The 26,246-nt window shown below is 35.1% G+C and overlaps 3 protein-coding genes across 3 annotated transcripts; all 3 read left to right on the top strand.

Annotated features, from left to right (window-relative positions):
- The first annotated feature begins 430 nt into the window (after positions 1–430).
- LOC136028541 (zinc finger MYM-type protein 6-like) lies at positions 431–742 on the top strand. The gene has a single exon (XM_065706389.1). It carries the CDS (start codon positions 431–433, stop codon positions 740–742), a length of 312 nt encoding a protein of 103 aa, XP_065562461.1.
- A 68-nt stretch (positions 743–810) lies between these two features.
- LOC136028540 (protein FAM200A-like) lies at positions 811–1,149 on the top strand. The gene has a single exon (XM_065706388.1). It carries the CDS (start codon positions 811–813, stop codon positions 1,147–1,149), a length of 339 nt encoding a protein of 112 aa, XP_065562460.1.
- Positions 1,150–1,349: 200 nt separating this feature from the next.
- LOC136028539 (zinc finger BED domain-containing protein 5-like) lies at positions 1,350–1,730 on the top strand. The gene has a single exon (XM_065706387.1). It carries the CDS (start codon positions 1,350–1,352, stop codon positions 1,728–1,730), a length of 381 nt encoding a protein of 126 aa, XP_065562459.1.
- The last annotated feature ends 24,516 nt before the right edge of the window (positions 1,731–26,246 follow it).

Here is a 26,246-nt window from a genome sequence, read left to right as displayed (position 1 = left end):
TGAATATTTGTCTTACAGTTTTATTCCAGCACCACAAAATGAAACAAAACCAACGGGCCTCATACGTATGGATGTACTGTCAAATGATAGCATGAAACCAAGTAAACTAAAAAGCCATCTAGAAAAGAAGCAAATAAGAAAGAAAGATAAACCAGTAGAATACTTTAAAAAACTTCGTGATGATTTCCAAAAAAGAAAAACGGTGCCTCAAGTGTTTGATAGCAAAGTGAGTAAAATGAGCGATGGTTTCCTGGCATCATATGAAATAAGCAAAATAATTTGAAAGACCGGAAAACCCCATAATATTGGTGAAACAGTAATTCTACCCGCAGTTTCTGCTATAATTTCGTCAGTTATGAAACAAAATGCAATTTAAATTACTAATTCCATCCCTTTAAGCACCTCTTCTGTGTCACGACGCATTGATGAAATGGCAGAGGATGTAGAAAAACAATTGATAGCTCCTTTGCAAGTGAAACAGTTTGCCCTTCAACTTGATGAATCCACTTTAAGAGATAATGAGGTCATTTTATTAGCATATGTTAGATTTAACAATGAAGGACCCAAAGAGGAAATGCTTTTTGCTAGAAGTCTTACGACAGACACAAAAGGTGAAACAATTTTTAATGAAGTTGCTACTTATTTCCAGGAAAACAATATCCCACTCAAAAATATAATTGCTTGTGCTACTGATGGTGCACCATCTATGACAGGCAGATACAAAGGTTTTATTGCACATTAAAAAAAGCAGTCCCAGAAGTATCTTGTATTCACTGTGTGATACACCGTCAACACTTAGTTGCAAAGAAAATGAATGCACGTCTGCATGATGCCCTTTCTGTTGTAATAAAAGTAGTAACCCATATTAAATCAAATTCACTCCGAGACCGCCTTTTTCGTGAATTCTGTAAGCAAAACGGAGAAGAGTTTGAGCAGCTTGTATTACATACAGAGGTGAGATGGCTATCAAAGGGGAATCGTCTTAAGTGTTTCATTGCACTTAGGGATTCTATTGTTTCCTTTCTTGCTGAAAAACAACTTGGAGCAAGCCTACTTGCAAGTAAATGTGATCCATGTTCTACTGATCAGATATATTTGAAAAATTTAATTCACTTAATAAACAGCTCCAAGAAAACAATTCTGATCTGATATCTAGTAAAAGTGTTATTGCTGCTTTTCTAAGAAAACTACAACTGTATAAGAATAATATCAGGCGTCGTGCATTTGAACAGTTTCCTTGTTTGGCCTGTGTTAACAGCGATTTGCAAGATGAAGATCTTGCATTATATGGTGAATATTTGGAAAATATACATGAAGATATCCAAACTTAGTTTAGCGACCTACTCGAGATGGATATACCGAGTTGGGTTTCAATTCCTTTCGAAGTTAATGTTGCCGAAATAGAATTATCTTTGCAGGAGCCCCTCAGCGAATTACAAAGTGATAAAATAATGCGTGCAGAATTCAAAGATGGAAAGTACAATATATGGAAAACGAACGATGTTGCTACAAAGTATCGTTTGCTCTGGGATAAAGCGCAGTTCTACGTTATTGCTTTTCCTACATCTTATCTTGTTGAAGCGGGATTTATTCGTGTTTCTCAAATGCTATCAAAAGCTCGAAATAGACTTGACATTGTGAAAAGGGATGATCTTCAACTATCATTAACATCGATAGAACCAAATATAAAGAAACTCGTTGAGAAGCAACAACCACAGGGATCTCATTGAATATACATGTATTTTCCTTTTTTTTAATCACACACTTAAATTCAACTCCTTTTTTAATCCAGTTTACATAAATAATGTTGGAGCGAATTAAACTACCTGAGGAGCTCTACTCTCCATGAGCTCGAGTTGCTTGCCCATGGAAGAAACAATGTAATATTGTAGTTATTATCAAAATAATAGTAATAAGAACAATAATTATTATTATTATAGTTGAATATTTTATTTGTATTAAACTAGTTTTCATTTAAAAATAAAGCTTAATCGTTTACTATTTCTTTGATAATTAAAACCTTAAAATTTATATTAGTGAAGAATAGAAAATTGTCCTTATGTCCAATAGCTATGAAGGGGTCTACTAAGATAAAAAGAAGGGAATAGGGGTCCATGGGTAAAAAAAAGGTTGAGAACCACTGCTCTACACTCAACTCCTTCCTTAACACACCTCAATAAAAATAAATCATTACCTTTATTATTTTAATACCAATTTAATCTATCAACTATGTTTCCTATTACATTAATGATTAAAATCATGTTTAGAAACCACTTCATTGTTCACCAGCCTTTTAAATTGCTAAAATTACTATTTTTGAGATTCTCATTCAATGAATTCCATAGCTTAGCCCCTCAAAAAAATAAGAGAAAACCCTGACCTAGTTGAAATTAAATTATTAACATAAATTTGATTCATTGACGTTGTACTATGAAATGAACTTGATTAACTCGCGTCAACACACTTAGAAAAGAAGCGAGCTTACCTCTGACGAAATTATACATAAAAACACCAGAATAAAAGCCACGGAGAGCAGCCGCAGGAAGTATTCTCAACCTAACATAAGCCTCTCGACACGTTTCAGAAGGGATTAAATTAGCAAATATTCTAATAATTTGCAAGACTCGGACTGGATGAAGAATTGAGGTGAAACTTCCCAGCCATATTGAACTACAATACAAAATATGGGGGAATTAAATTAAAATATAACATACGGATTTTTTCCTTCAGAAAACAATGTTTGAGTTTACGAATCATGCCAAAATTTTTGGCTAATATATTTGAAACTGACAATATGATCTTTAAATGAGAGTGATTCATCAACAATAACACCAAGACATGGAACGCTTGAAGTGCTCCACATTGGAAGGCCCCCAGCTTTAGCTGAAGATATCCATGTATTGCAATTACGAGAGCATACAAAACCACAAAATTTGACTTATTATAATTAATAGTAATCTTATTGCACCTCATCCACATAGATATCTTTTGAACAATATTAGACATTTTTCCAACATCGACGGAATCTCAAGCGCCATCAAGATACATAGTCTCTGCTTACTTGAACACGTTTTGTTTTACCCCAACGAACGCATCATTGAACAGACACTTCTTGTTGAACCCTTATCAACATCGCCTAGACGAAAAGTAGGGTAATTAAAAAATTGGTGGTCACTTGTTATTCAAGATCTGTAGTCTACTGGAAGTCTACAAACATTCGGTCACAAATTAGACAAGCACTGGCTAAAGTTTACCAAAGAATTAGTACATCACCGGCCAATGAACTCAAAAGCTTTGTTTGGATGCCGGTTGAGGCGGAACGGCTTTCTTGCTTTAAGCACAGGTAGGTAAGTATCGAGACACTGGAACAACATTGAGAGATTTTTAAGGGCTCATAACTAAATAGAATCACCCTATCACTTATCCGCAATGTCTTCAGCATATGAGTTTTCATGCACAAAAAAACTTGTATGTTCGATATTCTGAATAGGTGTTAACTGGCTTGGGCTAAGCCAATGACAGTTGCTATTTTTCCATTCAATATGCTCTATTCGACGTGAAATGCTCATGTCATCATTTCTGACTTTCAGTTTTAGAAGTATTCTTTACTTTTATTCCTACTCGCCTTATTTCGTCCTTTTTTAGTCCAAAAGAGAAGTAATGGGTTTTAAGATTTATTATGTGTTCCCTCCATACCACAGGTAGCCCATCAGTGCTAAACAAAACTTGATCTTTGTCCTCCAGGGAACACTCAATCTCTGCTTCGGAATCAGAAATTTTGTACTTACTTTGACTTACTTGACTTAAGTTTCCTGCCGGGCACTGCTCGGCGTAGAGAGTGACGTCTGCCTCCTCCACCCACTTCGGTCCATGGCGAGTATTTGCTCTTCACCCTGTCTGATGTTTGCCATCGCCAAGAACTCGGACAGGCTGTCGGACCAACGTTTCTTCGGTCGGCCGCGAGGTCGCTTCCAACCAACTTTGATAGGTTCGAAGTCATAGATCGTCTTTGCGGGTAGATGTGGTGGCATTCGAAGCAGATGCCCGAACCATCGTAAGATTTTCTCGGCTGCTTGAGTCGAAAACCAAGACTGCTTTGTGAGCTGCAGAAGCTTTTCATTGCTGACGAAGTCGGACCATCGTAGGCCCTCAATCCTCCTCAGGCTCTTTGCAAGAAATACGTCTATGTTCTTGAAGGTTGCAGCTGATGCTTGCCATGTCTCAGCTCCGTAAAGTATCACAGAGCCAACTAGAGCGTTGAAGATCCGCAGTTTCGTTGTGCGACTGATATTTGGTTTTCGCCAGAGGTGACTATTCAGTCTACCTATGACAGAAGACGCTTTAGATAATCTTGCCTGCAGCTAGGGGAGAAGTGAGCCATTTGAAGAAATTACGGAGCCCAGGTAGGTGAAGTCTTTAACAATTTCGATGCTAGTGGTGCTGTCCAGGCTAACTGGAGAGTTAACAGCAGGAAACGACGAGTCTATGGCCATAATTTTAGTTTTGTTCCAGTTTATACGCAGTCCTACTTTGGCAGCCTCTTCTTGCTGAATTCGGAGCGCTTCCAGCAGCTACTCCATGGAGTCCGCTAGAATGGCCAAGTCATCGGCAAAATCGACATCTGTGATGGTATGATCTCCGAATTTGAGCCCAAAGCTGAGACGTGAAGTGGTTTTCGTCATAAGGTAATCTATGATGACATTGAAGAGCCCTGGGGCCACTGCACATCCTTGGCGCACCCCTGTCCTGATTTGAAAGAACGGGCTGCGCCGACCATTTACTTGTAGACAGCTCTCCGTCCCATGGTGCAGCGCCTTGAAAAGTCTGCAATATTTCTCAGGCAGGCCAGTCAGCTCTAGAATCTACCAAAGAGCTTTTCGATCGACTGAGTCAAATGCAGCACGGAAGTTAACGAAGGCAATAAATGCTTTCTGTCGGAACTCTTTGGTCTTCTCTACTATTTGTCGAATCGTGAAAATCTGCTCGATGGTTGAACGATCCGACATAAAACCAGATTGCTCCGGTCGCCAGATTTTTCGAATGATGCTCCGATATCGATCCAGCAGGACCATTAAAAACAGTTTGCCAGGGACTGACAGTAGGGTTATTCCCCGGTAGTTGGAGCAGTCGCTTCTCGAGCCTATTCTCTTCCATAAGGTGATGATGACACCCTTCCGCCAATCCTCGGGAATTATCTCTGTTTGCCAGATTGTAGAGAACAGGGTGTGTAGAAACAGGAGCATTGTAGGACCTCCATATTTTAGCAGCTCTGAGGTTAAGCCACAGATACCAGTAGCTTTATTATTCTTGAGTCTTTTTACTGCATGTCCAATTTCTGAGAGGCTGAAAGGCTCATCTGGAGGAACATCTGTTCCAGGTCTTTGACTGTAAGGTTGGCTGGGACTATCATTAGGAGGCGCAGACGGACCAGTATTGTTGAGGAGCAAACAAAAGTGGTCCTTCCACCACTCAAGACAAGAACCTTCGTCAGAGAGAAGTGCACCATCCCTGGAAAGGACGGGACCCAAGGTGGGAGTTTTATTTTCAGTGAGGTCTAGGAGATACTTGAATAGGCTGCCCATGTCTTTCTTTTTTGCAGCTAGGTCAATTTCATTGGCTTTCCTTGCAACAAACTGGGTTCTATCCCGGTGAATGAGTCTGTTCCGCACTCCATTGAGCCTCCGATGTGTGGTCATGTCCTCAAGAAGTCTTGCCTTCCGTCTTTGCTCTATGACTTGCAGTGTTTCATTAGTTAGCCACGATTTCTTTGGATAACTCCTCTTGCCAAGCACTAGTTTTGCTGCTTCCCTGGTCTGCAATTTAAAATGCTTCCAGAGATCTTCGCTGCTATTAAGTGAGCCAAGGGCCTCGAAGCAATTCGATATCTCGATGCTATACTTCTGGCGAGTATCTGGTTCCTTTAGTTTCCCAATATCTGCAGCGACGGATTTTCTTTTCGATCGTTGTGCATGGAGGCGAAGCCTAAGATCGGCACACACAAGCCTATGGTCTGCGTTTCCAAGCTCTGCTGATCTGTAAGCTCTGCGGTTCTTCACTAATGATCTCCAGCGTTTAGAAGTAATGACGTAGTCAATCAGCTTTTTTGTACGACCGTTATTACTATACCACGTGTACTGATGAATAGTTTTGCGTTGGAAGTAGGTGTTTGCAATGTAAAGGTCATGAGATCGGCACAGTTCAAGTAAGCGGAGCCCATTGTCGTTAAGTGGGTATACAGGACTAACTGCGCCACGCCATAAACCCATATCATCGCGCACTGTCGCAATGAAGTCACCAAGGAGAACAGTTATATCATGGGGGGGGGGGTACTGTTGCAAGGCATCTGGACAAAGCAGAGCAGAAATCCTTTTTAGTTGCATCATCAGAATCGTTGGTCGGGACACAGCATACGATGACTGTGATCTTGCCATGCTTGTGTCCAAAGCGGGCCTTCATTAATCTGTCCGATACAGCTTTGTTTAAAAATAAGGCCTTTCTTGTAAGGCTATTTAGTGCAAGGCCGACACCATTCCTTCTCGAGCTTCGTCCAGACCAGAGCAATGAGTCACTGTTACCTATTTGCTCTTCTCTACTTCCGGTAAGACGTGTTTTTGTATGACCTGCAATTCACACTTTATTCTTGCGAAGTTCTTCAGAGAGTAGGTTCTTTGACGCAGGTGCATTCAAAGTCAAGACATTCCAGGTGGCTATTCGTAGCCCCCTTCGGTCCATAGGGTTTAGTCTGTCAGTCTTTCTGACGTCGTCAGCATGTCCGTTGACGCGCGATGGTCGAGATCTTAAAAGGGATTCAGGGTCCGAGGCTACATTGTCACTTTTCGTAGCACTTAATTTTCGGGTGGAGGGTCGCTAGCCCAACCGACCCTAGGCCTGGAATCTGATTAGAGCTAGGTTAAACCTAGGTACTTAGATTCCCGGGGTGGGCTCCACCCACCACAGGAGGTTGTGGCCGTCCTGATCGGAGTGTTTAGTTAGGGGAGAAACCCCATATCCAAAGGCACGTGGTCAGCAAACAGAGTCTGACTCATTCCGGACGAACTCTATTCACCTCCAAAAAATTTTGAACGTGGCTTTTGAATTGATAACAACTCTTTTTGTACAAATCAGACCGAGACTTTGTCGAGAAGTCTTCACCTTATGAAAACAAATTTTTACGAACCAGCAGGGACCTCAGCAGACGACAGTTCCTTGATTGGTAGAAAACACTGATCTCAAACACGAACTTTCGTCAACGGAAAATTGTTGATGTACTTCCATTTCTTTTCTAGTTGAAGCTAAACAGAATTTGAATCTGATAAAATTGCCAGTTATGATCAAAGTTAATTTCAGTAGAAACCTTATCTACTCAAAATTGCTTGAAAGTAAAAACTCTTAATGAACCAATAAAATGTAGAATTGTATTGCGGCTCCTCCTCCGCGCACAAATCAAATTAGATTGTTTCTAGTAGGTTTTTTTTTTATTTCAAACTAGGTCATTTTTCAATATGATAAAAAAATTTCAACTTCTCTTATTTCAATACACCTTCAGACGTGGCATCAACTTATAGCTTTATCCTTGTGGAATTAACTGAGTTTGCTTCAGGTTCCGTTGGAAAATCTGTAAGAGACGCCCTTCATACGTTTTCGACGCCACCTACTCCACCACAGCCATTCAATAGTGACTAATTTATTTTTTTGTTAGTTATTTTGTGTTTTTTTCTGTTTTCATTCCTCATTTGGGTTGTTTTATTTTCCTCATGGTTACTGTTTTTATTACATGCTTGAATTGAAAATAAAGTATATGTTTTCAAAACTGGGATCTTTAAGTCTTATGCCACATGGTGCTCTAGCACTGTGGATTGTCGTGCCCGCAACTTAAAGGATAAAGATCTTCCATACCCATTAATAACAGAAAGTACGTTGAAACTGACGTTTCAGTTGCTGGGTCTATTTTAAAATTGACAAGTAACAAGCCACTTTCAACCTTGCGGCAACGGAAATCGAACCCCATGCCCCGTCTTACCAAATACATTATCGATCCACTGTGTACCCTAAGGATGTCTATATCTTCGACGATAAAAAGATTTCGCCGGCAAATAAAAAAAATAAAATAAATAAAAATATTATAATGTTTTGCTCATGGATATGAATGAAAACAAAGCTGGTATAGGAAATTGCAGTGGATATTTTAGATTTAAAGACGATTATTTATTGCTATCTGTTTAAATATATAGTTTTTTCGTATTTTAATATCAGTGTAACTGGCTAGGGAGATTTATTAAGAATTTTAGATTTTATAACTAGTAGGAACATAGTAATAGATTGGTATGATGACCACTATAGGTAAACATAATCTAAGATGTCAGAAAGTAAACTTTTCTTTGGATCCAAGTCTCTTTACTAAAGTATGTCACAAACTCTTGTTAGTACCTCATGATCAGAGTTCATTTTATTGCATATGTTTTTGATCTAATAGGTCTTTTTACTTTTACTAATAGGTCCTAAATTATACTGTCAGTGGGGGCCCTTGGATCAATCTCAGGTAAGAGATTGTTCAATTTCATGTTCAATTTCGGTAAAACGCTGTTTTGTATTAATAACACCAAAGACCACACTACTTTTCCATCATAAAAAAGCAAGAGATATTTAAAACAGGTACTATTTGCAAATAGAAACTAGTTAAGTGAATATTTCGTCTGCATGTCATGCTGCCATCTTCAAAAAAGACATCTTCTATAATGCAAAAATATTAAGATAAATAGACCCCATTTTATGGATGCATTTTGCCAAAGATTATGCTTTTTGATTATCCACATCTGGCCCAACAACAGCCAGGTTGTCCTCAAACAGGATGGGAGGAGGTTGGGGTGGAGGAGTAGCACGCGCAGCTGTGCTGGTCTGGTGCTGCTGTGAGTTCTTAATAGTAGCATTTTCTCTTCAAAATATATTTTTAAAGAAAAAATGATAACTATCTTGCAAGAATGCACAAAAGTACAATGACATTTTCCCCATATATTTATCTAAATGAATTACATATCTAATGAAAATCTAAATGAATCACATGAATATCTTCATGAATTATCTGTAAATAAAGACGCTTCATTTGACCATCAAGCAGTAAGAATGTAATTAGGAAATCCGATATTTATAGGTGATCACGCTGCAATAGAGGTGGTGAGAGAAAAGTAAGCAGAAGGAGCGGGGGGGGTGAGAGAGTTTATGGCCGTGGTACTCGTCAGGCTTGTCCCTTAAATTGTGGGGACAAGGTAGACAGCCTTCAACGCTTCCCTCATTTGTCTCGTAAGGAAGCCCCAGAAGAATGGTGGTTTTATACATGTGTTTCCAGTTTTAAATTTTCTGGAGCGGAACATTACAAAAAGAAAAGATACAGATATCAAGATTGCATCAAAAAATTTCGCAAAAGGTGCGATAAAGCAGGCACAGGAAGTGTGCAAAAGTGCCTTGAAATTTGATGTTCTTGAAAGGCGCAGGACTTCGCATCCAAGCGTAACATTTTTGGCAGATTTCCATGATCTGTTGAGTGGTACGTATGTTTATTACTAACAGAACTTTCGCACGAAAAAAAAAAAAAAAAAAAATGCTGCATTTTTAAGTAGTCAAAAATTGGAGAGCAACTAGGCCTCCTCCTTCAGTCTTTTTTTAATCAAAATCATCCGATCAAAACTATGAGAAAGCCATTTAGCAGAAAAAAATATACCAATTTCATTTTGATTACTCATGTGCAGTGAGCCAAAATCAAACATGCATTAATTCAAAAACATTCAAATATTAAATAAAAAAACATGTTTTTTTACTGCAAGTAAGGAATAACATTAAATCTTGAAACGAACAGAAATTACTCCGTATACGAAAGGGGATGTCCCCTCCGTAACGCCTCCCTCTTTACGCTAAATTTCTTTCGTTGTTTTAAAAAATAGAGTTGTGACAGAGTAAAAACTTGGTGTAAAGAGCAAATCGTTGCGGAGGGGAAAATCCCTTTCATATATGGAGTCATGTCTGTGCGTTTTAAGTTTTAATGTCGCTCCTTACTTGCAGTTAAAAAAACTTTTTTTTTATTTAATAACCAAAAGACTTGAGTCATTTGTTGTTTACTGAAAACTCAAAAGATTGCTTACACTAAAATTTTTGCTTAGCCAAATGATTTTCTGTAAATTAAATTGAAATATTCTCTTTTTGCTAACATATATACAACTTAAGTAACTTTAGAATAATTTGCTTTTCTGAATTTTCCTCACCTTAACCCAGCGTCAGTATTGCTAGTCTTGGAGATTCAATCTTCATTTAAGTGAGCTTAATCATGCAATATCATAAATCCAAAGGATGGTTTTGAATGTTTCTTAAGTAAGAGGCCGCATGTTAAATACATTACCTTTCATTAGCTGTGTATAAGTGCTTCAGTTTTTTGTTTTTTTTTGAGTTCAGATTTAATTCATGATTCCTTTGTCGTAGTATATTCTCTGGAAAAAAAAAGATAAATGGACGGATTATTTGATGAGCTATTGAGGGATACTATGTTTCACCATTGCTACAAATTAATATTGTTTTTAAGCCGGTCAAAGTTGAACCAATTCGGTCCTATAGAGTGGTGGAAACAGAAAACATTTTTTAACGGCTAAGCTTTTCTACCAGAGTGAAACAAAGGGACTATTTGTAAAAATATCTTGTGACTCGATAACTTTTTGGGTATTTACGTCTTATAGCCACCACATTCAAGAAATTAAGTTTGTCAACCCTGATGAATTATGCCTAAGTATGATGAAAAAAATGCTTCCGTAACAAGATTATCGTAACTACAGCAGATAATTATGGAAATAAGGCCCCCCAGAATGCATTATATTAAATGGTTTCTAACCTAACCAAAATGCCAACTAAAATATTTAATTAAAATATGCCTACATTGTATTGTATATGCACTCTCTCACGCTAAGGTGATTATCACCGAGTATATACTGAAATACAGAAGAAAACCGGTTCCGTCAGATCAAAAACTTGAATGTGATGGCTTTAAGATACAAGTATCACTTTTTGTACTTTTATTGACATGGATTTTTCAACAGGAAAGTCATTCGGCTCAGATTTAACTTTTCATTCGTTTCACTGCCTTAAAATTTCACACAGGAGCTTTTAGACCAATCAGCTTTCAAGGCATTGCCAAAGTCCAAAAATTTTAACTCCCTAGTCAATTCTTTTTCTTAGGCGGCAAATCGTTCAAATACAAAGGTATCAGTTTTCTACGTCACTTCAACTAAACAAAAATAAGAAAGTTGAACTTAAGAGGTTTCTCACTCAAAATTACGATTAAGTGCAAATTATCTTTAGCAATTCTTCTTGTAATTATTTACACAATATAATTTTTATATGTAATTATTAGCCGGTACTTTGATGTCTGCACGCTACTTAATCTTTAGACTTTGCTTCAACAGGTTACAACTAACTAATACTTGACTGAATCGCTCCAGAACAATCTGAGTGGTTAGTCCCTTGGTGTAATTTATACATTCTCAAACGCTCCGATTACAGCTTTATCTGGTCTTTTGAGGGTAATTTTTGACTTCGGAACACAAATATGTAAAGTATTTGAAGAGACTGTAGCCAGGAAGTTTATATTATAGAAATAAGTTTCTGACTGTTGAATAGAAAATTTTCTGCTCTATTTTTTGATACCCCACAACAACAGTGTCAAGTATAACAATCTAGAATGCAAACTCAAAACATTTTTTATAGTTATTTTGGGATTATAAAATAAATTGTCGTCTTTAACATTTGATTTGATCAAAATATTCACCAGATTTTTTTTATATCTGTTGACAAAAAAACCGCCAAAATCACTAATTCAGGTACGTCAGGCAAACTCCAAATGTTTAACATGGGAGGTATAGGAAGATTCCTTGAGAGTGCGTCCTGCCTTAATCAAGAGGGGTTATTTGTCTCTAGGGCTTACAAAAATGCGTCACAAATTACCCTCAAAACTATAACTTTTGACATAGGAAAAGAGCCTTTAAGCACATTCTTTACCATGTGCAATCATAAAATTGTCTAATATATTCATTTTTTCAACATACGTAGCTATTACCCTCGAAAACTAAAACTTTTGAAATAGGAAAAGAGCCTTTAATCACAATCTTTACCATCTGCAATCATAAAATAGTCTAATATCTTCATTTTTTCCACAGACATAGCTATTACCCTCGAAAACTAAAACTTTTGAAATAGGAAAAGAGCCTTTAATCACATTCTACGTTAGCTTACATTTACGTTAGCTCACAAATGTAAGCTAACGTAATAAAAGCACACTTTTTACCATGGAGCTAAAGGACCGTAATCTTTTTTTTCTACTCTTCTGAAAAGTACAGATCCTAATCTTTTATTAGTCAAAATTCACAGCACCAGCTAGTACGGAAACCTGAAGTGCTGCTAGTCTTTTCATTTTATTTTTAAAATCCGTTGATCTTGTACCTGAATATGGTTTTGTTTTGGGGGAGGGATTATGTATGAGGGACTTTGAAATTGACGTTAAGCATCGGTGAATGATTTGAATAAAAAGGACACATTAAAAAATTATATAGAGCAAGGTTCCCAAGTGAAATTTTGAGTCTATTCACGGTGAAGTAGTGCAGTAAACCAAAAGACAGTATATTCACCAAGAATGTATCCAGGATTTGATATTTGATTTTTTTTTTTTAGGGGGGTTACAAAAAAAAACTTTAAAAACGCACCAAATATGTGTTTATATACATTTTTGTGACATTTTTAATAGCCGTACAAACATTACGAAAGGTGGTCCAAATCCCTTAACCCCCCCCCCCCCGGATATGGCCTTGATGTTCACCCAGCAATGCAAAAGACATTACTGACTGTCAAAGCCAAATTTGAAACCGAATAGGGCTAATTTTTAAATTCACTAGAGATTCAGCTTTGAAGATGAAATTATCCATCATATGAAAAGGAATCAAAATTATGCTTCAGTGACATAAGTCGTTAAAGCTAAGAAGGGAAGAGATTGGTGTCAATCGTTTTTGTCAGGATGAACATTTTCAGAAGAACATTTGACAGGAGGATAAACCTGTCAGTTGATGGAATATACACTTTCAACTCTATTGGTTGCGGTGCTATGCATTTCAATACTGTATTTAAATTCTCAATGAATTTTTTTTCCTCAAAGAAAAAAGAGTTGCATAAGGACAAGCTGCCAAAATTTGACTCAACGGTAATCGTCGTAAATTTAGAAAATAATATATTTAAAGAGATTATATCCACGAAAAGCACAGAGTGAGGCAGTACTGTCACAGCCAGCTTTGAAAAAAGGGGGAAAACCCTCCGAAAGTCAAGAGATCTAAATGAAAATCACACCACAAGACTCTATATATCAGATAGCGGATGTGGATGTTTTTTCGTCGGAAGAATGATCGCGGATGTGTTTGTTTTCCAGGGGTATAGAAGCCAGCCGCGTGTCATGCTGGGACCCGGTGGTGAAGCCACTGGGACCCAGCACTGCCTGCGGTTAGAACAAAAGGGACATTGAAAATCCACGAATAGAAGCCTGGCGCGTGCCAGGGCTCGGCGGCAAAGCCGCCAGGACCCAGCTAGTATATATATATATATATATATATATATATATATATATATATATATATATATATATATATATATATATATATATATATATATATATATATATATATATATATATATATATATATATATATATATATACTAGCTGTTGGGGTGGCGCTTCGCGCCACCCCAACACCTAGTTGGTGGGGGCGCTTCGCACCCCCCCCAAGCCCCCCGCGCGCGTAAGTCGTTACGTGCCATATTAGTTACGTGCCATTGTAGTTGTGTCCCTATGTCCCACCTGTGAATATATATATATATATATATATATATATATATATATATATATATATATATATATATATATATATATATATATATATATATATATATATATATATATATATATATATATATATATATATATATATATATATATATATATATATATATATATATATATATATATATATATATATATATGTTTTTAACTACGTAAAACTTGCGAATATACAACACTCTTCGCTGTCCCATTGTCTGTGCATATAAATAGATTGTCAGGTTTACCGACTCTTGAACATGCAACATATAATGGTCCATGGGAAAACAATCCGTATTCAGATCTATACCTCATGATTCTAATGATTGCCCTTGAGCTTTGTTGATGATGATTGCTAATCCACCATTCCCTGTGTCGCCGTCGTCATTTATATATCCCCCTGTGCCCCCGGGCGTCCCCGTTGTAGTTGTGTCCCTGTGTCCCGGTCGTCATTTATATTCCCTGTGTCCCGGTCGTCATTTGTGTCCCAGTCTGTGATTTCTCTTTGAGTGTCCCGGGCGTCATTTATATTCCTTGTGTCCCGGTGTCCCGGTCGTCATTTGTGTCCCGGTTTAGTTTTTTTCTCTTTTCTTTTTATTTTTATTTTTTTTAGTTTTGTTTTTCTACTTTATTTTTCATTTTTTTTATCTTTTTTTCTTTTTTTCTTTTTTAGTTTTTTTTTTAGTTTTTTAGCTTTTTTAGTTTTTTTTATCAGTTTTTAGTTTTTTTTCTTTTTAGTTTTTTTTCTTTTTAGTTTTTTTCTAGTTTTTACCTTTTTTTAGTTTTTTTAGTTTTTTTTTACTTATGTCCTGGTCGTCATTTATACTCCCTGTGTCCCGGTCGTCATTTGTGTCCCGGTGCTTTGTTGATGGTGATTGCTAATCGAACATTCCTTGTGTCCCGGTCGCTTTCTCTTTGAGTGTCCCGGTCGTCATTTATATTCCCTATGTGCCGGTTTCCCGGTCGTCATTTGTGTCCCGATGTCCCGGTCTGTAATTTCGTCAGTCGAAAACATGACGTCAGAAGACACAAAAAACATGACGTCACTCGACAGACACACAGACAGACAACTTATTTTTATATGTATAGTAGCTGTTGGGGTGGCGCTTCGCGCCACCCCAACACCTAGTTGGTGGGGGCGCTTCGCGCCCCCCCCAAGCCCCCCCGCGCGCGTAAGTCGTTACGCGCCATATTAGTTACGCGCCATTGTAGTTGTGTCCCTATGTCCCACCTGTGAATATAGATAGATATATATATATATATATATATACATATATATATATATATATATATATATATATATATATTATATATATATATATATATATATATATATATATATATATATATATATATATATATATATATATATATATATATATATATATATATATATATATATATATATATATATATATATATATATATATATATATATATATATATATATATATATATATATATATATATGTTTTTAACTACGTAAAACTTGCGAATATACAACATTCTTTGCTGTCCCATTGTCTGTGCATATAAATAGATTGTCAGGTTTACCGACTCTTGAACATGCAACATATAATGGTCCATGGGAAAACAATCCGTATTCAGATCTATACCTCATGATTCTAATGATTGCCCTTGAGCTTTGTTGATGGTGATTGCTAATCGACCATTCCCTGAGTCGCCATCGTCATTTATATATCCCCCTGTGCACCCCGGCGTCCCCTTTGTAGTTATGTCCCTGTGTCCCGGTCGTCATTTATATTCCCTGTGTCCCGGTCGTCATTTGTGTCCCGGTGTTCCAGTCTGTGATTTCTCTTTGAGTGTCCCGGGCGTCATTTATATTCCTTGTGTCCCGGTGTCCCGGTCGTCATTTATATCCCCCTGTGCCCCCCGGCGTCCCCATTGTAGTTGTGTCCCTGTGTCCCGGTCGTCATTTATATTCCCTGTGTCCCGGTTAGTTTTTGCCTTTTTTTAGTTTTTTCAGTTTTTTTTAGTTTTTAGTTTTTTACCTTTTTTTAGTTTTTTTTTAGTTTTTTAGCTTTTTTAGTTTTTTTTCTTTTTAGTTTTTTTTGTAGTTTTTACCTTTTTTAGTTTTTTTTTTCTTCTTTTGTATTAGTGTGAAATAATTCAGACGTCATATGCGGACAAACACGACGTCACTCGACAGACAGACAGACAGACATAACCCACAAACAACTTATTTTTATATATATTTATTCATATTTTTTTAGTTTTCTTTTTCTCTTTTATTTTTCAGTTTTTTCCTTTTATTTAGTTTTTTTCTTTTTTAGTTTTTAGTTTTTTTTAGTTTTTTACCTTTTTTTAGTTTTTTTAGTTTTTTTAGTTTTTTAGCTTTTTTAGTTTTTTTATTAGTTTTTATTTTTTTTGTAGTTTTTGCCTTTTTTTATTTTTTTCAGTTTTTTTTTATTTATTAGATTTTTACCTTTTTTTAGTTTTTTTTAGTTTTTTAGCTTTTTTAGTTTTTTTTTCTTTTTAGTTTTTTTTGTAGTTTTTACCTTTTTTAGTTTTTTTCTTCTTTTGTATTAGTGTGAAATAATTCAGACGTCATATGCGGACAAACACGACGTCACACCTGATCCACAGATCCACAGATCCACACACAGACAACTTATTTTTATATATATAGAAGATATATCTTCTATCTATATAAAAATAAGTTGTCTGTGGATCTGTGGATCAGGTGACGTAAACTAAAAAAAAGGCAAAAACTACAAAAAAAACTAAAAACTAATAAAAAAATAAAAAAGCTAAAAAACTAAAAAAACTAAAAAAACTAAAAAACTAAAAAAACTAAAAACTAAAAAAAAAACTTGAAAAAAAGGAAAAAACTGAAAAATAGAAGAGAAAAAGAAAACTAATAAAATTAAGAATAAAATAAAAAAAAATAAAAAAATAAAAACTAAAAAAAAAGTAAAAAGAAAAAACGAAAAAAAACTAAAAAAGCTAAAAAAAAAGGTAAAAACCAATAAAAAACTAAAAAGAAAAAAACTAAAAAAAAACTTAAAAAAAGGAAAAAACTGAAAAATAGAAGAGAAAAAGAAAACTAATAAAATTAAGAATAAAAATAAAAAAAAATAAAAAAGATAAAAACTAAAAAAAAAAGTAAAAAGAAAAAACGAAAAAAATTAAAAAAGCTAAAAAAAAAGGTAAAAACCAATAAAAAACTAAAAAGAAAAAAAGGAAAAAAACTAAAAAAAATTTTCATCTAAAAAACTAAAAAAAAACTAAAAAAGGTAAAAACTAAAAGAACTAAAAAAGAAAAAAACTCAAAAAAGCAAAAAAACTGAAAAATAAAGGAGAAAAAGAAAACTAAAAAAATATAAATAAAAATAAAAAAACTAAAAAGATAAAAACTTCAAAAAAAACTAAAAAGAAAAAAGAAAAAAACCAAAAAACCTAAAAAAAGGTCAAAACCAATAAAAAAAAACTAAAAGGGGAACACTGGGACACAAATGACGACCGGGATACTGGGAATATAAATGACGACCGGGACACAGGGAATGTTCAATTAGCAATCACCATCAACAAAGCTCAAGGGCAATAATTAGAATCATGAGGTATAGATCTGAATATGGATTGTTTTTCCCATGACCAATTATATGTTGCATGTTCAAGAGTCGGTAAACCTGACAATCTAAATAAATGACGACACTCAAAGAGAAAGCGACCAGGACAAAAGGAATGTTCGATTAGCAATCAACAAAGCACCGGGACACAGGGAGTATAAATGACGACGACCGGGACACAGGGACATAACTACAAAGGGGACGCCGGGGTGCACAGAGGGATATATAAATGACGATGGCGACTCAGGGAATGGTCGATTAGCAATCACCATCAACAAAGCTCAAGGGCAATCATTAGAATCATGAGGTATAGATCTGAATACGGATTGTTTTCCCATGGACCATTATATGTTGCATGTTCAAGAGTCGGTAAACCTGACAATCTATTTATATGCACAGACAATGGGACAGCAAAGAATGTTGTATATCCGCAAGTTTTACGTAGTTAAAAACATATATATATATATATATATATATATATATATATATATATCTATATTCACAGGTGGGACATAGGGACACAACTACAATGGCGCGTAACTAATATGGCGCGTAACGACTTACGCGCGCGGGGGGGCTTGGGGGGGCGCGAAGCGCCACCCCAACAGCTAGTATATATATATATATATTATATATATATATATATATATATATATATATATATATATATATATATATATATATATATAAATAAGTTGTCTGTCTGTGTGTCTGTCAGGTGGCGTCATGTTTCTGTGTCGACTGACGTCATGAAGTTAGTTTTCGTCATTTTTGCTATGACGGTGACGTCATTAAAGATATTTAAGACATATATGTTCACGTAGAAATCTATTAATGTTTAAGTTTAAAATGACTGATGAACTTACAATGGCAAAAGCCGATGAAGATGCTCAAAGAGTCTATGCCAAAAAACTTGCTGCTGATAGAGAAAGTCAGAAAAGAAAGCGTGCCGAGGAATCAAAAGAACAGCAAGGAAACAAGCTTGAGGCTAAAGAACGCAAAACCGCGCAGTTAGATGAAGATCCACCTGGACAGCGAGAGTCAAAACATATCAAAACTGAAAATGATAGCGATGATGATTGGGTTTGGGATTTTGACTTGGATAGGGTCATCAATGCCTACCAGATTTTAGTTAAAAAAACAAAGGTTCGGCAATTTGTATTTCATAGTGAAGCTGAAAAATAAAGAAGAAAAAGAAAACTGAAAAAAGAAAAAATGTAAAAAACTAAAAAATACTAAAAAGAAAAAACACTCAAAGAGAAATTACAGACCGGGACACAAATGACGACCGGGACAGAGGGAATATAAATAACGACCGGGACACTCAAAGAGAAATTACAGACTGGGATACCGGGACACAAATGACGACCGGGACACAGGGAACATAAATGACGACCAGGACACAGGTATTTAAGAATATCGTTCAAAGAAAAATTTTTAATTGTAAGTGTAAATTTTTAATTTAAACTACCTGCTGATTTCTGTAATTTAGTGACGTCCAAAAATGAATTGATTGAAAAAGTATTTCCGAATATTCTAAAAAATTATAAAAATAATAAATGGCTAAGTGAAAGAGTGATTCTCGCACCCAAAAATATAGACGTCCACGAAATCAACAACATTGTTTTGACCAGGATTCGAGAACAGGCAGTCCTTTACAAGTCAGTCGACACAGTTTTGGAACCAAATGAAGCGGTTAATTATCCATCTGAATTTTGAAATTCCATGGATCTTTCAGGGTTTCCACCACACGTGCTAAAACTAAGAATAGGCGTACCAATAATACTTTTAAGAAATATCAACCCACCAAAGCTTTGCAATGGCACGCGACTTGCCGTAAAAAAAAACAATGGAAAACCTAATAGAGGCTACAATCTTGACAGGGCCTTTTGAGGGTGAGGCTGTTCTTATTCCTCGCATTCCCATGATTCCAACGGATCTGCCTTTTCAATTTAAAAGATTGCAATTCCCAATTCGATTAGCATTTGCAATCACCATTAACAAAGCTCAAGGTCAATCATTAGAAAAATGTGGTATAGATCTTAATACTGATTGTTTTTCCCATGGACAATTGTACGTTGCATGTTCGAGGGTCGGTAAACCTGACAATCTATTTATATGCAGCGACAATTGGACAGCGAAGAATGTTGTATATTCGCAAGTTTTACGCAGTTAATTTGTATTGTATCTATCTATCTATCTATCTATATAAAAACGAGTTGTGTGTATGCATGTTTGTTTTTTTGTAAAAAGAGCGTTTGTATATGACGTCATTATTAGTAATACGGCTTTGTATATGCACAGACAATGGGAAAGCCAAGAATGTTGTATATTCGCAATTTTTACGTAGTTTAACTCCTGCAGACGAAATGAATGCTTGCCTGAAAAATTCTAATTTATGGGCACACGTAAAAATATTAAAATTAACTACAAATATGCGTGTCCGATTGCAAAACGATGACTCTGGTCAAACATTTTCAGATCAATTAATGGCAATTGGAAACGGAAAGCTCCCAGTAGTGGGAAAGCCAAGAATGTTGTATATTCGCAATTTTTACGTAGTTTGAAACACATATATAAATCTATCTATATTTACAGGTGGGACACAGGGACACAACTACAATGGCGCGTAACTAATATGGCGCGTAACGACTTACGCGCGCGGGGGGGCTTGGGGGGCGCGAAGCGCCCCACCAACTAGGTGTTGGGGTGGCGCGAAGCGCCACCCCAACAGCTAGTATATATATATATATATATATATATATATATATATATATATATATATATATATATATATATATATATATATATATATATATATATATACATGGCCTATCGTACTCATCGCGTTATTCTTTAATTTTAAGTCATGGGATGTCAAGCCGCCTATTTTCATTGAATCAAGAAATTCTGGCCTGAATTCAATTCCTCCTTCCAGTTAATGCATCAAATAATCATCTATTTTAGAGGAATTTTTTTCTCCTGGGACTCGTTATTATTCAGCCTTATGCTTCTCTCCTAAGAGCGGATTTTGTTTGTGATCCGAAGTGTGACCATCCCTGTCTCATATATTCTAATCACAAACTTCTTTTTCCGTTAATTTTATTTAGGATTGGCTCTGATGTTTTGTGTCGCATGTCTTCTAGCCACATATCTGGTTTTTGAACATCTTCTTGCATCATTATCGCAGACATTTTTCCATGGCCTTTGGTTTGGCTGTTTGGATTCATTCAAAATCATATATAATTTTGTTTGACGTCATAGATACCAACAAACTTCTTTCTCAGCTTTTCCTGGGTCGTTCAACAAACTTCTTTCTCAGCTTTTCCTGGGTCGTTATATTTTTGCTTTAATTTAGTTGTTATATAATTTAGTAACAACCAGGAATGCTCCAAAACCTGTGTCTTCTGAAATATCTTAATTACGCATTGGTATATTCAACAGTTTATTTTTAAGTTTCAGACAGTTCGTGGTAATATACTAGGAGTGATGTGGCTTTATAGTAACTGGAAGTCGAACGGAATTTTTACATCAATAGACATATCATAGTAACTGGCTTATTGCGCTGATTCCAATTGTGTAGGCTAATATTTATAAAGTTTAGTGTTACTCATCAAACGCTACGAGTCTGAAGAAATTTGCCTGATTTTTGAAAAATGGAGGAAACACCATTTAAACTTCAAAGAATTTTAGGGAAAATCCCATCATCAGATTCAGCGTATACGAGCACCCTATTGTAGAAGTTTTAGGCTTCCATCTGCGAAAATGTGGATTTTTGTATATTTTGTCAGACGTAAAATCAAAGATGCGTGTTTTCTTGTTTTTCTCGTTGTTTTTTTTCCAGGGGTGACCGCTTCGAACCTACATTCCTACAATATCAGGAAAGGGCTCATTTGAAAGAAAAATAAAAACTCTAGTGCCTTTTTTAAGTGACCAAAAAGACTGTAGGGCAGCTAGCCCCCCTCCCACACCCATTTTCCTGAACCTTTACAATGAAAATTTGAAATAGCCATTTTGTTCAGCAGACACGAAAGATCCAATAACTATGTGTTTGAGGAGGACTTGACCCCCTTCCCCAGGCTATTGGGAAGTATACATATACTTTTTTTAGGGGGAGGGGTACATGGAAGGATCATTTCACTGATAAATTTTTCATGGGGAGAAAGACTTCAGATGGATGGCGATCTTGATATCACGAAATTATTTAAAAAACAATCATAAATTAGTTAAGAAAAACGTCTTTTTTTTCAGTTGAAAGCAAGGAGCAACATTCAATCTTAAACGAACAAAAATTACTAGGCTGTTTATTCTAATTAAACAGCCCTCGTGTTTCATGAGTTATTACTTAGTAATTGGAACAAAAAGTCAAACCTTAGCGTAATGAATGAGGTATTGACAAGAGATAATCCCTCTCTCCGCTTATTCGTAATCATTTCTGTTCGCTTTAAGTTTTAACACTGCTCCTTACTTTCAATTGAAACAACTTGTTTTTTTTATTATTTAATCAAGTTATAGGGCCAAATTAGTACTAGTTAAATCTCAGTATTGGTAAGATCTGATTACAAACGGGCCTAAGAATTCCGAAGTTACAATTTTAGCGAGTCTACCCTGTTTTGGTCTGTCAGCTAGAGGATGAGGCTGAGACTTTCAGGGAGACTTTTTTATGGGGAAGGGGCATATTTTTCCATGGAACAGGGAGAGACTGTCCCCTCCGTACCTCAGTTACCCCCTCCCCCAAGACCCCAGTTTTCCCCCGGCTAAAGTTTAGTTTCTTATAAAAATCTGGTTAAAACTAAGATGAGCCTGCATAATTCAAGGATACACACAAACAGGTCAGTTTTCTTTAGTTTGACTTTACATTTGTGGTACTATATGGCTCATTTTTGAGTTTTTATATCTTTTTCATTTGATTTGGGAAAAATGGCTCCAACCCTGCCAACCCCCATTCTCAGAATTTTAACGAAATTATGCCACTAGGGGGGGTGGGTCTTCTGATCTTTACAAAAGAGCAAACCTTCTTTTTATGCCTGTCGTCCAACAGACTTTGCTCCTAGCAGACTTTGCTAGGCTTGGGGGGGGGCGCTTCGCACCCCCCCCAAGCCCCCCGCGCGCGTAAGTCGTTACGTGCCATATTAGTTACGTGCCATTGTAGTTGTGTCCCTATGTCCCACCTGTGAATATATATATATATATATATATATATATATATATATATATATATATATATATATATATATATATATATATATATATATATATATATATATATATATATATATATATATATATATATATATATATATATATATATATATATATATATATATATATATATATATATATATATATATATATATATATATATATATATATATATATATATATATATATATATATATATATATATATGTTTTTAACTACGTAAAACTTGCGAATATACAACACTCTTCGCTGTCCCATTGTCTGTGCATATAAATAGATTGTCAGGTTTACCGACTCTTGAACATGCAACATATAATGGTCCATGGGAAAACAATCCGTATTCAGATCTATACCTCATGATTCTAATGATTGCCCTTGAGCTTTGTTGATGATGATTGCTAATCCACCATTCCCTGTGTCGCCGTCGTCATTTATATATCCCCCTGTGCCCCCGGGCGTCCCCGTTGTAGTTGTGTCCCTGTGTCCCGGTCGTCATTTATATTCCCTGTGTCCCGGTCGTCATTTGTGTCCCAGTCTGTGATTTCTCTTTGAGTGTCCCGGGCGTCATTTATATTCCTTGTGTCCCGGTGTCCCGGTCGTCATTTGTGTCCCGGTTTAGTTTTTTTCTCTTTTCTTTTTATTTTTATTTTTTTTAGTTTTGTTTTTCTACTTTATTTTTCATTTTTTTTATCTTTTTTTCTTTTTTTCTTTTTTAGTTTTTTTTTTAGTTTTTTAGCTTTTTTAGTTTTTTTTATCAGTTTTTAGTTTTTTTTCTTTTTAGTTTTTTTTCTTTTTAGTTTTTTTCTAGTTTTTACCTTTTTTTAGTTTTTTTAGTTTTTTTTTACTTATGTCCTGGTCGTCATTTATACTCCCTGTGTCCCGGTCGTCATTTGTGTCCCGGTGCTTTGTTGATGGTGATTGCTAATCGAACATTCCTTGTGTCCCGGTCGCTTTCTCTTTGAGTGTCCCGGTCGTCATTTATATTCCCTATGTGCCGGTTTCCCGGTCGTCATTTGTGTCCCGATGTCCCGGTCTGTAATTTCGTCAGTCGAAAACATGACGTCAGAAGACACAAAAAACATGACGTCACTCGACAGACACACAGACAGACAACTTATTTTTATATGTATAGTAGCTGTTGGGGTGGCGCTTCGCGCCACCCCAACACCTAGTTGGTGGGGGCGCTTCGCGCACCCCCCAAGCCCCCCCGCGCGCGTAAGTCGTTACGCGCCATATTAGTTACGCGCCATTGTAGTTGTGTCCCTATGTCCCACCTGTGAATATAGATAGATATATATATATATATATATATATATATATACATATATATATATATATATATATATATATATATATATATATATATATATATATATATATATATATATATATATATATATATATATATATATATATATATATATATATGTTTTTAACTACGTAAAACTTGCGAATATACAACATTCTTTGCTGTCCCATTGTCTGTGCATATAAATAGATTGTCAGGTTTACCGACTCTTGAACATGCAACATATAATGGTCCATGGGAAAACAATCCGTATTCAGATCTATACCTCATGATTCTAATGATTGCCCTTGAGCTTTGTTGATGGTGATTGCTAATCGACCATTCCCTGAGTCGCCATCGTCATTTATATATCCCCCTGTGCACCCCGGCGTCCCCTTTGTAGTTATGTCCCTGTGTCCCGGTCGTCATTTATATTCCCTGTGTCCCGGTCGTCATTTGTGTCCCGGTGTTCCAGTCTGTGATTTCTCTTTGAGTGTCCCGGGCGTCATTTATATTCCTTGTGTCCCGGTGTCCCGGTCGTCATTTATATCCCCCTGTGCCCCCCGGCGTCCCCATTGTAGTTGTGTCCCTGTGTCCCGGTCGTCATTTATATTCCCTGTGTCCCGGTTAGTTTTTGCCTTTTTTTAGTTTTTTCAGTTTTTTTTAGTTTTTATTTTTTTACCTTTTTTTAGTTTTTTTTTAGTTTTTTAGCTTTTTTAGTTTTTTTTCTTTTTAGTTTTTTTTGTAGTTTTTACCTTTTTTAGTTTTTTTTTCTTCTTTTGTATTAGTGTGAAATAATTCAGACGTCATATGCGGACAAACACGACGTCACTCGACAGACAGACAGACAGACATAACCCACAAACAACTTATTTTTATATATATTTATTCATATTTTTTTAGTTTTCTTTTTCTCTTTTATTTTTCAGTTTTTTCCTTTTATTTAGTTTTTTTCTTTTTTAGTTTTTAGTTTTTTTTAGTTTTTTACCTTTTTTTAGTTTTTTTAGTTTTTTTAGTTTTTTAGCTTTTTTAGTTTTTTTATTAGTTTTTATTTTTTTTGTAGTTTTTGCCTTTTTTTATTTTTTTCAGTTTTTTTTTAGTTATTAGATTTTTACCTTTTTTTAGTTTTTTTTAGTTTTTTAGCTTTTTTAGTTTTTTTTCTTTTTAGTTTTTTTTGTAGTTTTTACCTTTTTTAGTTTTTTTCTTCTTTTGTATTAGTGTGAAATAATTCAGACGTCATATGCGGACAAACACGACGTCACACCTGATCCACAGATCCACAGATCCACACACAGACAACTTATTTTTATATATATAGAAGATATATCTTCTATCTATATAAAAATAAGTTGTCTGTGGATCTGTGGATCAGGTGACGTAAACTAAAAAAAAGGCAAAAACTACAAAAAAACTAAAAACTAATAAAAAAATAAAAAAGCTAAAAAACTAAAAAAACTAAAAAAACTAAAAAACTAAAAAAACTAAAAACTAAAAAAAAAACTTGAAAAAAAGGAAAAAACTGAAAAATAGAAGAGAAAAAGAAAACTAATAAAATTAAGAATAAAATAAAAAAAAATAAAAAAATAAAAACTAAAAAAAAAGTAAAAAGAAAAAACGAAAAAAAACTAAAAAAGCTAAAAAAAAAGGTAAAAACCAATAAAAAACTAAAAAGAAAAAAACTAAAAAAAAACTTAAAAAAAGGAAAAAACTGAAAAATAGAAGAGAAAAAGAAAACTAATAAAATTAAGAATAAAAATAAAAAAAAATAAAAAAGATAAAAACTAAAAAAAAAAGTAAAAAGAAAAAACGAAAAAAATTAAAAAAGCTAAAAAAAAAGGTAAAAACCAATAAAAAACTAAAAAGAAAAAAAGGAAAAAAACTAAAAAAAATTTTCATCTAAAAAACTAAAAAAAAACTAAAAAAGGTAAAAACTAAAAGAACTAAAAAAGAAAAAAACTCAAAAAAGCAAAAAAACTGAAAAATAAAGGAGAAAAAGAAAACTAAAAAAATATAAATAAAAATAAAAAAACTAAAAAGATAAAAACTTCAAAAAAAACTAAAAAGAAAAAAGAAAAAAACCAAAAAACCTAAAAAAAGGTCAAAACCAATAAAAAAAAACTAAAAGGGGAACACTGGGACACAAATGACGACCGGGATACTGGGAATATAAATGACGACCGGGACACAGGGAATGTTCAATCATGAGGTATAGATCTGAATATGGATTGTTTTTCCCATGACCAATTATATGTTGCATGTTCAAGAGTCGGTAAAC

Source organism: Artemia franciscana, chromosome 6, assembly GCF_032884065.1.
Source record: "Artemia franciscana chromosome 6, ASM3288406v1, whole genome shotgun sequence".
NCBI lineage: Eukaryota > Metazoa > Arthropoda > Branchiopoda > Anostraca > Artemiidae > Artemia > Artemia franciscana.
The sequence above is the reverse complement of the archived record's forward strand: the minus strand, read 5'-3'. Positions and strand labels throughout refer to the sequence as shown.